The 14,236-nt window shown below is 33.4% G+C and overlaps 3 protein-coding genes across 10 annotated transcripts in view; 2 read left to right on the top strand and 1 right to left on the bottom strand.

Annotated features, from left to right (window-relative positions):
• Positions 1-492: 492 nt before the first annotated feature.
• On the top strand, positions 493-2,787 carry LOC108570370. Its single transcript, XM_017932223.1, has 4 exons — positions 493-534; positions 992-1,399; positions 1,836-2,297; positions 2,399-2,787. The coding sequence occupies exons 2-4, from the start codon at positions 1,079-1,081 to the stop codon at positions 2,516-2,518; spliced, it is 903 nt and encodes a 300-aa protein (XP_017787712.1). The 5' UTR covers positions 493-534; positions 992-1,078; the 3' UTR covers positions 2,519-2,787.
• Positions 2,788-6,783: 3,996 nt separating this feature from the next.
• Positions 6,784-13,348, bottom strand: LOC108570350 (protein ariadne-1). 8 transcript variants are annotated; one of them, XM_017932198.1, is made up of 8 exons: positions 13,333-13,348; positions 8,935-9,208; positions 8,629-8,802; positions 8,488-8,550; positions 8,146-8,361; positions 7,504-8,061; positions 7,195-7,421; positions 6,784-7,079 (listed from the first exon to the last, which is right to left on the bottom strand). In XM_017932198.1, exons 2-8 carry the CDS (start codon positions 9,139-9,141, stop codon positions 6,998-7,000), a joined length of 1,527 nt encoding a protein of 508 aa, XP_017787687.1. In that variant the 5' UTR covers positions 9,142-9,208; positions 13,333-13,348; the 3' UTR covers positions 6,784-6,997. The 8 variants fall into 8 exon arrangements, with proteins under 8 accessions (XP_017787687.1, XP_017787680.1, XP_017787681.1 ...); XM_017932191.1 differs by lacking the exon at positions 13,333-13,348 and adding an exon at positions 10,332-10,385; XM_017932192.1 differs by lacking the exon at positions 13,333-13,348 and adding an exon at positions 9,743-9,796.
• Positions 10,675-14,236, top strand: part of LOC108570352 (serine/threonine-protein kinase ULK3-like) — a 13,498-nt gene continuing 9,936 nt past the window's right edge. Inside the window, 3 exon segments of the mRNA XM_017932199.1 lie at positions 10,675-10,874; positions 11,435-11,769; positions 13,593-13,744. Coding sequence (XP_017787688.1) covers positions 11,683-11,769; positions 13,593-13,744 — 239 coding nt within the window. The 5' untranslated portion in view covers positions 10,675-10,874; positions 11,435-11,682.

The raw sequence follows: 14,236 nt of genomic DNA, 5'->3' as shown, positions 1-14,236 counted from the left end.
TAACCCAACAACGATTCGTTTATTGACTTATATGTATTTAATAATCGGTTAACTTTCTATTAATATAATAAAATACAGAAAAATAGTAACAGCATCACTAACCACTCCAATTCCATTAACCTTCGAATAAGAGATTACATTGAAAATAGTCGACTCCATGGATGTAAAAAATTTCTGTACAAATTATTCCAAATCGATCATGTACATAATTAAAATTTTTCCTCGGTGCACAAGTATCGTACAGCAATATTTAACAAACATTCCACATGAATAATATAGCGGCAAGAATATGGCTGGGAACGGTGCCCGCTACCAAGCGAACTCTGCGTTCCAACGAAAATTCCGTTCGTTCGATTCTCACAGAGCGCACACAGGTATTCGCGCTTGTGGCCGTGCACGTGCGCGAGAGCACCCTCTAGAGGGGAGGGAGGTTATCGACGGCGCCTCACCATGAAGGAGAGTAAAGAGAGAAAGGAGAAGAGAGGGCAAACACGACGAAGGAGGTGGAGAGGAGATAGTCGGTCGCATACACAGGTAAAGCGTACAAGATATAGGCAAACGTAGGTGCTTGTGAGTTCGTGTTGGGGTAGCATACAATGGTGTGGACCGCGTGCTGGAATACGCCGTGAGGAGAAAACGTGAATGATCCATAGAAGTCGGTACCGTTGTGCACTTCGACGAGCAGACTTGTGTCAGTGCGTAGAGTGTACTGTACAGATGGAAGGGAACAGAATAGTAGTGAAGCGGTGGGAAACGTCAAAGAATTGGTGGGGATACGGCTAAGAGAGGAGTGGGGTAGGGGTAGAGGTTCGGCTTCGGAAATGGCCGCGGGAAAGTAGAGAGCGTTACGTCGTCTGGCAGGCGAGCCGAAGTTTTTCGTGTGTGCAGCGCTCGTTAACCCGGTGCTTCGGGCGTGCGATCGTCAATTCACCAAGCTCTCGAAGACGGGGTGTTGCGATGCTTTAAGAAAAAAAATCTACGTCTTGTTTAGTGTACGACTATTCTATCTGGTCTGGTTAGAGAGTCGGTGTTCGGACCGGTGTCTCGAAGAGATCAGTGCGGGCGGTCGTGCACGAGGATGGCCGGCGACGACGGTGCACCACCGAACAATGAGATCCTCGGTACGGACGGAGAGGGGCAGGGTGCGTCAGTGCGAGGGGAACCGCATTCCAGAGTGGGCGGCATCCTGGAATGCGATCCCCCCGGTAACAAGAATTTGCCGAGTGAGCAAGCCTTCAACGACGACGACGGCGCCGACGGAAGCGGTGAAACTGTGATTGCCGACGACTGTAACACCAGCGGAGGCGTTGAGACCGTGATTGCCGGCGATAACGGCGCTCTGTGCCGATATGCTATCGGCACTGCCAATACCGCTATGTCTTTCATCGAGGTTTGTCAGGTAATGAACACTTACATACACGAATACCGGCGTTATGTTCTTTTTAATCTTTCCTAGCTGTCAATCAGTTCTATGTTCATCTTTCTTTTACGTACTTTCTCTTTTTTCTCTGTATGTTTCGTCTCTTTTCCTCTCGTCCATATAAAAGCTCGTACCGCGTTTCGGTAGAAAGATCGATACCAAAGTTGAATTTCAAAATTAATTTTTCTTAGTTTTCTATTATTGTCTGTTCGTATATCTTTTGAACATTAATTTGACACTTGACTTCGACAACAATGTTCTTGACATACGAAAATATTGAAGTATTCAATGTTTAAAGTAATGAGAGCGAAGCACCGTTAATCGTTCAATTACTATCTTGCTTTCTCTTATATGTGTTCGCTTTGAAAAATTTTCCGACTGCGCTTGCATGTTACGAGAAATCGTCATCTTTCAGATTCGACTGCAGCATCTCTTCCCGCAATTGGTCTCATCTTCGCGCTACAATCTTTGCGAAGATTCCATAGAGCTTACAGCAGAATGTTTGGCCAACGATGTAATACGGTATCTACTGAAGGAAGATATTTATCTTATATCTCGAGATCCGGTCTCTCGTAGTATGAGACACAATGTATATCAGATGTTGAACAAGCACAGTATTCTATTCGCGAGTATGGTAAATCGTTTGAACGTTGTGCCGGATACGGCATACGAGGCATTCATGGGAGTTGCGGATGAGCTGTTTTTACACGGTGGTGTTACATGGGCAAGAATCGTTTGTCTCTACGCATTTATGGGTAGACTCGCTCTCTGGGCCCGAGATAGACGAATGCACGCTTTAAAGAAAAAATTACCGCTATACGTCTCCAGATTTATTGGCGAAAAAGTTGCTCACTTTATCAAAGGATATGGAGGATGGGTAAGTGCTGTGTTCTTAAACTTAAAAATTTCGTTAAATACAAAAATTAATCGTTTACATACTTCTTTCATTGACATATGTATTATGTTACATTTCTTTAGGAGCAACTGTGTATAGAGTACCCTGTGGCAGAAGAAATAAGTGGAGCAATCTGGAGGAGTCTTCTTATGACTGGTGCTACACTTGGCTTGGTTGCAACAATTTTAACAGTGACCTCCTGATATACCCTTACAAATTAACTAACACAGGGTATGTTCCATGTGAGACCTTCCAGCGTACTTATGTTCTATCAAAATGTTTTTAAAAACAATTTTGGAGTTTATATGATGCTTTTATATTGGCAGTGAAAGTGAAATTGTGTGATTTGGAAGCCATCTTTGCCTATACTCTTATAATAAGTACAAGATGTAAATTAAATCTTGATCTTACAGCCTGCACAATTTTCATATCAATGTCATTCAGTTTAGAATCATCCTACTGTGTAACATGAGCGAACGATAATGATACGAGTTTCCTATTATATTCATATTTTGTAATAATTGCAGCTCGATGGACTAGTTAAATTAGTGGAAAGAAAATCTTATTTAATGTTAATCTAGATATTTTATCAAAGTAATTTCATATAATACTCAAAATTGATGTTTCAGATATTTATACCAAACAAGAATCTCAAAATTATATTGAATTTAGGTAGAAGCAATCTAAATGTATTTATTTATAATTTATTCTAGGTAGAAAATATATTAATAAATTTCCTTGTCAATCAAAGATCATCATAATGAACACTTAGAACTTATAAAAAACGTATATGTTTCTACTCCAGTTAATACTGGCTGCTGACTGTCCCTTAAAATATCATCATCCTAAACTACCTATCATATTGAAAAACCTTCAGCAAGAGAGTATGTAATCCCATTCAGAGTATGTAAGGAAAGTGTCTCCCTTAAATCTTGCTAATCCCACCCACACAAGCTGCACGTTTCTGCATATGAAAATAGCTACATTGATAACATGTTCTCAAATATCATAAAAGAAGTACTTTTATAGGGGGTTCTTTGCTGGAGAGTATATTGTATAATATTACCAGCATCCTCTATATTGTGTGGAGGAATTCTTTAATTCAGGACAAGATGTATTATCCTGTTGCATCTGGATCTTGTATTCTAGTCTTGTTGCTTATGGAGTATGTGATCACAAACTCTCTGTAAGCTTTCACAAGAAACTTATCATGGTCAGCAATGTCATGTGTTAGACTATCAATAGACGAGTTATCCCTGTGCACCATGGATCTCAGTGCACTGCTTCTACAGTATCTAATACATTCTCTACAGCTATTAAAAACTGAGGTGTCATTTCTCTTCATTGACTATGATAAATATGCAAACATTTGCTACTGCAGAGGCACCCTGAAAACACCTGACTTGCATGAGTCCTTGTCCCAGAGACATAACATACAGGTTAGTAAATGTTATATGTATTAAAGGACGTGCTGTGTGTTAATAAATAGAAACATTAAATGAGAAAAAAGCCGAGTATTAATATCTAATTCGGAATAAAATTAGTCTAACCATATTTAGAGGATTTCATTTAATTAGATATGTTCAATAACTATATCTCCAGTAACTTATTTGCATAGGCCTGCAAATAAGGGTAATTTAAGTACGGATGTTGTGTGTGGTTGTCAGGGTAAAGCACAAACCAAAAGCAAGATAAGACATTTTTAAAACAACAAACTTACACTATGTCTATTTTTATTCTTATAATTAATAAAGTGCTCATTAAACATACAGTAACATTTTTAAACAGCAATGGATGTTATATGTGGTACTTTCTAATGACATTGCAAAAATTTTTATACAAATAATTTGGAGATAATAAACATTTCTACAAAACATCAGTTTTCTTAGTTGTATCAATTATTTTGTGAACCTATAATAAAACAGTTCTCTGCAAAGTAATATTATTAATTTCATTTTTTTAAATACATACTTACATAAGTATTTGATGATATATTTGATGTGAAAGAAATATTTAGATATATTTTTAAATTTTTTATATGAAACTCTAACAGATGCAAGGGAGACTAAATCATTAAATCCAAGTAGCAGCTTTTATAAGTATTCACTCAATTTCACCAAGGATCTTAATGTATTATCATATGTTTAACGATCGCATTAAATATGGTATTACTCCATAATGTGTATTAAATAACATCAGTATCATAATATAAAATATATCATGAAAAATATAAAATTCTAGTTTATTTAAAAAGGAATAAAAAATAATAAGCAGATATGTAACAAAAATCAATTTCATAAACAAATACTCTTAAATACGTATACTTGTTTGTGTATATTTTAGAGCTATGCAAAAAATAAAAAGGAAATATGGTTTACATAAAATCTTATTACTATCGAATAAACTCAATTCTAAAACAGGTATTTTCTTGAAAAAAAGAAAACTTATTACTTCAATACTAGAATTATTAAAAATATATTTAGCAGATATTTGTATAGTTTTATTTAAAGTAGTATACTTATTCCAACGTAAATACAATCTACGTGCTACTCAAAATATATTGGTTTATTGTTTAATACCAAAATGCAAGTATTTCAACCCACAAAAATTTCTAAAGTACATGATTAGTAATGTTTATGTCTATTCATATGATTTGTATCCTTTTACCTTTTAAAGAAATTATATAATATCCCCGCGTAAAGCATTAGCGTGTTTAACCACTCCTTAGAGAATTAAACACATAATTTTACTAATAAAATATTTCACGCGGTTTCTGTGTACATAATGCCAATGAATGAGGATTGATAAAAATGTGTAAACAGAGGACATGTTTTTTAAAGCAATATTGTTATTTTTATCAAATTTTTGTTACTATTAGATGACTATTTAGATTTATTAAGTTGTTGGGATATGTTTAACAATTGAAAAATCTAAAATCAACTACTCAAATTTATCACACTCATCTTAATAATACATGATAACTTTAGGGACAAATAATCAAGACATGAATTACATGAAATTTTTTAAGCTTGTTCGAATACTCCTTATGCTTGAATATAAAAAAAGATAATTCCTTGATCGTTTATAATTTTATGAGTTACATGAACATACAATACAAAATCATGAACTAGAGAATAATTTGCTGTGAATATACCTAACAGTTCCTCTTACATCTACTCAGATCTTGTGACTGTACAGAAAACAACTGCATTTTACTTTTTATTTCCTAACGTGGATAATAGTAAGAATCAACAATTTTTTTTAATAAACCTTCAAATGTTTCTACTTTAAGTTTGCTAATATCGATATTACAACTATGTATAAGTATGTATTATGCATTTATGTGTGAATATATAACTATATAACTGTACAAATGGAACTCTTATTTCGTTCCCCACTTATATAACAGCAAGTTATCATTGTACCACAGTCATTAACCACCAATTAATTGGTTAATGATATATGAAACATATCGTCAGTATTTTGAGAATATTACATGAATAAACTTTAAAAAGAAAACAACAATTATGTTCTAAAAAAAGAAGTATTGATAATATTCTTTTTAATTTTAAATACATAAAGAAGTGACTTAAGGATATTTAATATTCCTATACCTTTAAAATTGTTTTATTCACATATACACAATACTAATAAATTCAATCTTTTTTTTTAAATATGCCAAAAATAAAATAGTAAAAACTATCAATGCTTAGGAATATTGGACCCCTTTAACATTATGAAAATTTGACTTTGGTGGTAACTTATGTAGACCAATTTTCGCTTTTTTATTTTTATAATTACATTAATTATTCATTTAAACAATATTTTATTTTAATACCATAAAGAAAACAATTTAAAATAAAGGTAAAGAAATGTAACTGGATGCAGAAATTGCACACGATACTGACGACATGATCACTTTAATTTAGATCTTTCATAAAGATTGGCAGTTATAGCCTGGACGAATTACTGTCCAAAACAGAGCAAAAATGGTAAGACGTTTTATGAATCTTATTTGCACCAATATCTTGTTATATTCAATTATCCCTTCATAAATCGAGTGCATAGGACTGAGAATAAAAGACAGATTAAGGTAATCTACTTCTATATTAGCCTTTTCACGTACTATTTAAAGAACTCTTGAAAAGTTTTTCTTCCAAAAACCATTCAATACTTTTTTAGAGAGTCTTATAGTAATATGAAAAGGTATAATGTATTATTATACTATGGCATTAAAATATATTAAGCAGATTTGAGATAAACTTTTGTTCAGTACAGTAACACACTGTTCGATTTTTTATACCTCTGTTTATCGACTGATGTATCTGTATATAAAATTCATTCCAGACTTGAAAATATTATTGCAAGGCATGTTTATGAGGGATCGAAATATGCAACGATAAATAGCACACAGCAAGCGCAAATTAACATCATTAATTAATACAAAAGTATTTTACATTTAGCCTGATGGTAATAGGATTCAATTTTAATAAATTCAAAATTCATAACGATATATGTGTTGCCACAGATCATATTACGTTTAAAGTATATCTAACACGTAAATCACTTGGTGACATGCTCTATTTTTGTTTCCTGTCAGCTTTCTTGGTTTATCACAGCTGGGGCAAAAGTGACAAAAAAACTTGTCTTGCACGCCCGAAAAACGAAGCTGGTTTAAATCTCTATTCCACATAATCCCACCAATCCTTTTCATAACCTTCATGTACATGTTCCAAAAGCACTTTCCTCCGACTATCGCAATATCTTGAAGTAAAAACGGTATGTGTATATTTTATATTTATACATCATGAAATTTAATTCTTAATTTGATAATAATGTACTATTGATATATAAAAGAATTTATTATTTAACCGCTTACCTATATTTATCTTGAACCTTTTGTTTAATATCAGCAAGATTTTCACTTGTTATGTCTCTTTCAAGATATTCAGAAAGACGTTCTGTTGTGCCTTCTAGATCTTTCTGGTTGTCTTCAAAAATCACAGACTGGTTATTCTTTCGCACGTAATAAGCAAAAACATAAGTATACATAAGAGTCTGTCTACAGGAACACAAAATGTCTACTGCTTTCTTTAAAAATTGTACCTGTAAACATGATTATAACAAAGCTTAATTTTTATAGTTTTTCCATAAAACGTTTTTTGTATTTAATTTCAATCGATTTTACCTCAATCCATGACATGTTATGTTGTTGCATCTCTTCCATCTTTTCTTTTACACTTGCATACAGCTTACTCTCAAATTTTAATGATTGCATATGATTCATATATCTATTACAATAAAATAAGTATCTCTGTAATACAGATCGTGATTTTTCTTGAGCATCTCTTGCTGCTTTAGCCTCTTCTTCATCATAACGGTTACAATTATACCAGCTAGAACCATGTGGTTCCCAAGGTCCAAGACACACCCAACAAAAGTCAGTTTTGCAATTTTGATTTTTGCATACCATATGGTTACATCCACCATCCTTTTCAATGGTGACATTGCATTTTGGACATTCTTTTGTATTTGCAGCAATCCAATTTGATGTTTCAGAATCATCATCGCATTTTTTAATCCATTTACGCAGCAAGTGACATTTTACAGGATCGTGCCAATTTTCACCACAATGGAAACAAAATGTATGTCCACATTTACAGGTTACTGGTCTTGCTTCTACATACTGTACTTTTATAGCATTATTACAATCTGGAGATGGGCACCACCTCAATAACCTATTACACTGTAAGACAAAAGAATAAATATAAACAGTTGAAATATAACCAATTTTGTCATGTGCCATTAAAGTATACAAAATAATATTTACTTCAACGAAACTATTTGTTATTAAATGTTGATATTTCAATTTCACTTTAGAATCTTTTACAAGACGCATAACACTGGCATCATCAACTAAAATGTCACAAGCATGTGCAGCACATGCAATTGTTTGTCCAACTCCTTCTTCCATAATTTTGGTTGTGAGATATTCTCCCCAACAGCCAGTACAAAAACGATGTCCACACTCAAGTCCAGTCATCATCTAATTTTTTTTAAATTTATTAAAACGATTTGAAAAAAATATTTAAATAAACTATACATATTGAATTTTTGTTTTTAATATTAATTATAAACATATCATGTTTAGTGTAATTTTGCATATACATACTGCTGATGGTTGAATTGTAAAACAAATTCCACATTCTTCTGTACCATTTGACGTTCTTCTAGACTAAAAATTTTTAATATTTTATTAACACAATCCTTTTTTTTTTACACACTGTAAATATCAAAATTGATTTTTATTTACCAGAGAGCTTTGAAAAGATCGACTTCTATTAATTAATGGATCCTTACTAAATGGATTAACAACACGTGCTTCCGCAAATAATTTTTCTTGATCACCATCATAAAAACGCTCCATTAATTTTTCTTTATCCCATTTGAAATGATTTAATAGTATACGCGTGGTTGTTGCTGGTATCTATAGTTGAATAAGGATGTAATTTAACTATATGAATCCGTTTAAATTACAGAATATAATGCATATGATATATATGCATATAACTCTTAAGCTTTATTTGTTTAATTTTATGCAACAAGTTATTTAACGTACTTCAACAACTGTGTTGACTTCTTTTATAGAATCAACCATATGTTGCACTATTTCTTCTGTTGATAGAACTTCAAAAGGGTAATCATCAACATCTGTTGCCCGTTCTCTTGGATTTCCAACTTCTATTTCCATTGCAAAATCCACATCATCTCCACTAGATTCATTGCCAGAATCGACATCATCATATGTTTCCTCTTCAGAATCCATTGTGAATCTTCTATTTTATTAGGTAATCGAAACACCAATATATCCTTTTATTTTATATATTTTTCACCTGTATAAAAAATATTGTAATGAAGAAATACATAGTACATCAAATGCTGAGATTCCTAAATCATAGTTTTCCAGTAAACACTGTTTTATTTCCTCCACTGTATTGTAAACATACATGGGAAACAATGAGACCACCAAGTGAATATATATCATAATTAATTAAAAACAGTACACTGACACATTTTTTTTCAATTTGTACTTCATAATTCTCCCAAAAATTGTAAGATAAATGGTAATACCAACACAAACGTATCCGCCGTTTTACGGATGTACTCGACAAATTTCAGGATACTTTCAATATCACAAAGAAATGTATCGCACCTGTACCCGCGAAATGCTATTGCAGCGGAACAAGGTGAAAACAGCTTATGTTTCAGCACATGACGTCATCGTTCGCTACTTCCCGAATAAAGTAAGAATCTTTATCGTACGTTTCTCTTTACTTACTACCAATTGTATCTCACAAAATTTACAGTCACGACACTACGCGATCCCCCAAACAATGTAAATAGTTAAAACTTCAAAATATTTTTACCATCGATGTAAGCAAGAATAAAATCAGCTGCCAAAACATCCGAGTTGAACTCCGGCAGCTGATATACTAAACGCTATTTTCACGGCAGAAACGATGAATGAGCTACCGTGCTGCTAGCCAATCACAAGTCTTTTATGTACATATCCAATGGCGTCTCGTGTTTATCGAATTGATATTTTATAGGAGTATTATTTTTTGGTTTCTGTTAACGTTCAGATTCAGAATTTAGTAATTTTATGCAAAGTGTCATAGTTCTTATTATAATTGGTCAATTAGAACAAGTATTACAATAATCAGAAATAATTATACACTGTTAAAAACTAAAACTGCTTCAGCATATTTGTTTAGCTACGATTTTATCCTGACAGGAATTGCATATATCTAATATGTCTCAATTGTAATAAACATTGCTATAAATAAATTTTAATTATAATTCTTATTACGTGTAATAACTTTTTGTTTAAAAAGTACGTGAAAGATACTGTACGTTAACTATTTCAGATAATTAATAATATTTAAATAAATGTATATAAATGACTATATCAAGAAATAAGTAATATGATAATATTATCAACAAAAAATAGAATACCTTTTAGAACTTTTCGGTGAACAGAACAGTTAATTTTTGATAACTTATATAAAGAGGTTACAAAAATGAGAAAACTAGATTGAACTCCAACTGTTACGTATGGTATCACTGTGTATTCGACGAATACACTTAAGTCACTACAGTGTTCTTGAGACTACGAAGAACGTAGTCAAGGAAAACTTATTGCGATATCGTTTCGATCTCGTTTAATCGAAAACTTTAATGAAATACGAAACAAACACTAAATACACTTTACGCGATCCCCAGATATTTATCGATGTTAAAACACATCACAGATTTACAGGATGTATTACGATGCACAATAATTATTTCAGCCATTGCACTCGATAAGTCACCAAATCAGTAGGCTAATCGGGTAAAACCATAAATTAATCTAGAATGCACCGTTTGCCATGAAAGAAAGGACGAGCTTATAGCTCGAATACTGCTGTCACGTCCATAGCAGTGCGTGCGATGACTTTCTTCTACGATCGAGTCGAATACGTTGTAACCTTTTCCCTGCGCTCGCTGTTGAAACTTAAGGTTAGTTGATCGGTAGACAACTAAAGACACAAAATTTCACGCAATACTATCCGGGAAATTGAAAATCGAAGAGTGACGCGACAACGGAATGTCTCGTCACCAAGTGCCGTTTTACTGACTTTAGTCAACTACTTGAAGTCTGCTCCGTATGCGACGCACAGCTGACGCACATGGGCGTCTCTATGAAGGGCACAATGTTCATATTTTTAATATCTTATTAAAAAATGTTAATTTCTCTAATAAATTAAAAATCACAACTTCAGATTATAATTAATTCGTGTTTATACGAAGATACAATTATATTAATCGTCTTAAACCAATAAAATCATTTTACGTTAGTTGCAAATATAGTTATTACGTGCTAGTTAGTATTCGGCATAGAAAAAGAAATAATAACTAATTACTATTAGCGAATAATTTAAATATGAATGAACAATTGTACAAATAAACTTTATTGAAATATGTATATATGTGTGGAAATTAAAAATATTTACAGTAATACATTTATCAATACTGGAAAATTAACATTAATAAAAATGTGATAAAACAAATTACATTAGTTTTTCAGGTTGAATAACGTGTTTCATCGAATAATTGCATACAATTTATTGTATGTAAGATATTCATAAGCATAGATGTGGGGTGCCAGAATTGGAAAGCTTCGTTTGAAAATTCAAGTTACTACGCCGCTGTTTGCACGAACGATAAGTAGAGAAGCTCACGTCGTTCTGTCAAGTTAAGTTAACCCCACAGTGTCGTAATATTCGGGGCAAATATCAGAGTGAATTACATACAGTTACCAGGCAATATGAGTATGTCCAGCATAAGTGATTATTCTTTGCTACAAAAAATCGGCTCGGGAAGTTATGCGACCGTCTACTCAGCATTCAAAAAGGTACATGTATTTTGAGGTTCGTTGCGATCGTACACGAACCATATGATGGCAGTGTCGTAGCTAGATTCAGAGGCGCCATAATTTGTACATGTGACTCACTGCAATTGAAACTATGTAAAATTCACGATTCTTAGTTTTTCTTCTAAAATACATGCAATTAAAATATTCAATTTTTGTATTATTAAATCTTGGAGGACATACTGATAAAAACATTAATTTTCTTTATATTGACAAATAAAACGTTTCAACATGGAGAATGTACGATTTAGTGACATTTCTAGTTATTTTATTGTATAACAATGATTTTTACTAGATTATTCGTATACATTAATTAAATTCAACTCTTTTTTTCTAAATTGCTAGTAGGACACTGCAATGCAGTGATAGAACGTTACGAGACACGCGTGTATATACACTATGTAATTCGGTAAATTAATAATTTTAAAAGCACTCTAGCGTTCATGCAAATCCGACAACTTTTAATCATTCCTTTATGGTAATTAAATGCATGGATTTGAATTTAATCCTTAATAGATTTGAATTAATTTGAATTTAATGAAAGATTAATGAATCTTTCACGTGTAACGATTACCGTGAATTTTATATGCGCTGCATATGATACAACAAAAAGTACGACAAAGAAAAAGAGTCACAGACAGGATAATTATATAGCTCTTGCAGGCAGTGTTGTTTTTCAGGTTTTTTTTTTTTAAGCTTTCCAAACCTTTTTAGACGAGGTGAAAGCATCGGACATACATAATTCTGTCTGACTCAGTGTCGTACGTCATTTGTAAACCAATGAAACGAAATCAATTGTAATTAATCGTAAGTTTGCGATTACATGTTCCTTGAATTGTTGTACCATTCTTTTCATTTATTTACGTTGTTTTTGCAAGCAAATTACCACATACGAAAGGTAAGTTGTTACTTGTGCCACATACACGTTACAAATACTGTCAATTGAATTAATCGAATTAACATTATACTACACAATACTATTACACGAAATCAATAGATAAATTCGATCAAAGTCTCGCGATAACCACATTATAAATCCAGAGAAATTAGATCTAATCGTTAATCCCCACGATATCACCAACAATCGATCGCTTCTTCCTAACACCAATCACAACGTTCCATCGACAATTTTCCTCCACGAGAAAAAAAAAAAAAAGAAGTGTATTCATAACACGAGTATATAACACAATACGAATTCCTGTTATCAATATTCAGTGCATAACACATTCATATCAACACCATCGTTTATGGAACATAAGATATGTGACGCAAATTTCAATAGAGTAAATTCAATTATTTACCATTACAGATATCATTTTTAATCCCTTTTCTGACACATTTATCATCTATCGAAATAAATGAACATTGAGAAGAAGAAACATGTTTATGTCGTCGTCGTTTTGTCGTTTATGCGTTTCAGTTGATCGAGTTCTCGCACGGTCTCGAAAAAAATGTTTATCCTAGATTAGTGACGACGTCGCGCGAATTATCGGAAACGTAACGCGTTCTGTCGTGCCCGATCGAAGTTTACGCGAATGTACTAACCTTTGTACTAGTTTTTCCCTCGCATCGGCACGCAGCAGGAAAACTGTCGGTTTTATTTAGCTGGTAATCGATTCAAGTGCAACCAATTCCTGTTTTAACTCGTGTTTCGATGACTGGAACACGGCTAAGCCTGTCTTGTCTAGTGACAGCGGCAATTTGATAGGTGGCCAAAAAAGAGATGGTCGCTGGTTGATGCTCGAAAGCGGCGGGAGTTATCCCAAGGCGAGCCTAACGCTATGCTATTGTTGGTCGTTTTGTAGGATGGATGCCGAGAGCTAGTCGCAATCAAGTGTGTAGACAAATCGTCGCTCTCTAAGTCGGCTATCGATAATCTCGTCACGGAGATCTATCTCCTAAAGATACTGAGGCACGAGCATATCGTCGAGATGAAGGATTTCTTTTGGGACAAAGGGTGAGTGCGTCGAGTTGTCGATGATTCGGCGTAAAAAAAAAAGACTATGCCGTGCCAAAAATATCGCAAGTACAAGATTACGAAGGACCGCAGGGTTCGTAATCTTTTTTTAAGTATCGTTCGTGATTTTTTAAGACGAAGGAAAGAAAAGGGGGTGGGGGGATGAGTAATTCTTGAACGTTACTGGAAAAAGTCGCACTTAAGCTCTCTGTGATATGCTTTAAGGGGTCATGTAAGTTTCTCGATTTCAAAAAGTCGATTTTTCTTTTTTTACATATTTCGAAAGGTAGATATTTTGAACCTAAAGTGAACTCGAAATTTGAATTATCGACGATGTTATATAGCCGTTTGAATAAATCATTGCAAGACTTTAAACGCGTTTTTCTCGAAGCAGTATCTTTCAAGACGGGGGGTATGATAACTGTTTCATCGTTCACCCGATTAATTTCATTTTTCGCATACGCATTCTAAATAAGACTCGTTATCGGCTCG

This window comes from Habropoda laboriosa, unplaced genomic scaffold, assembly GCF_001263275.1.
Source record: "Habropoda laboriosa isolate 0110345459 unplaced genomic scaffold, ASM126327v1 scaffold70, whole genome shotgun sequence".
In the NCBI taxonomy this organism is placed as follows: Eukaryota; Metazoa; Arthropoda; class Insecta; order Hymenoptera; family Apidae; genus Habropoda; species Habropoda laboriosa.
Note: the sequence above shows the minus strand (reverse complement) of the source record. Positions and strands in the feature narration are given on the sequence as shown.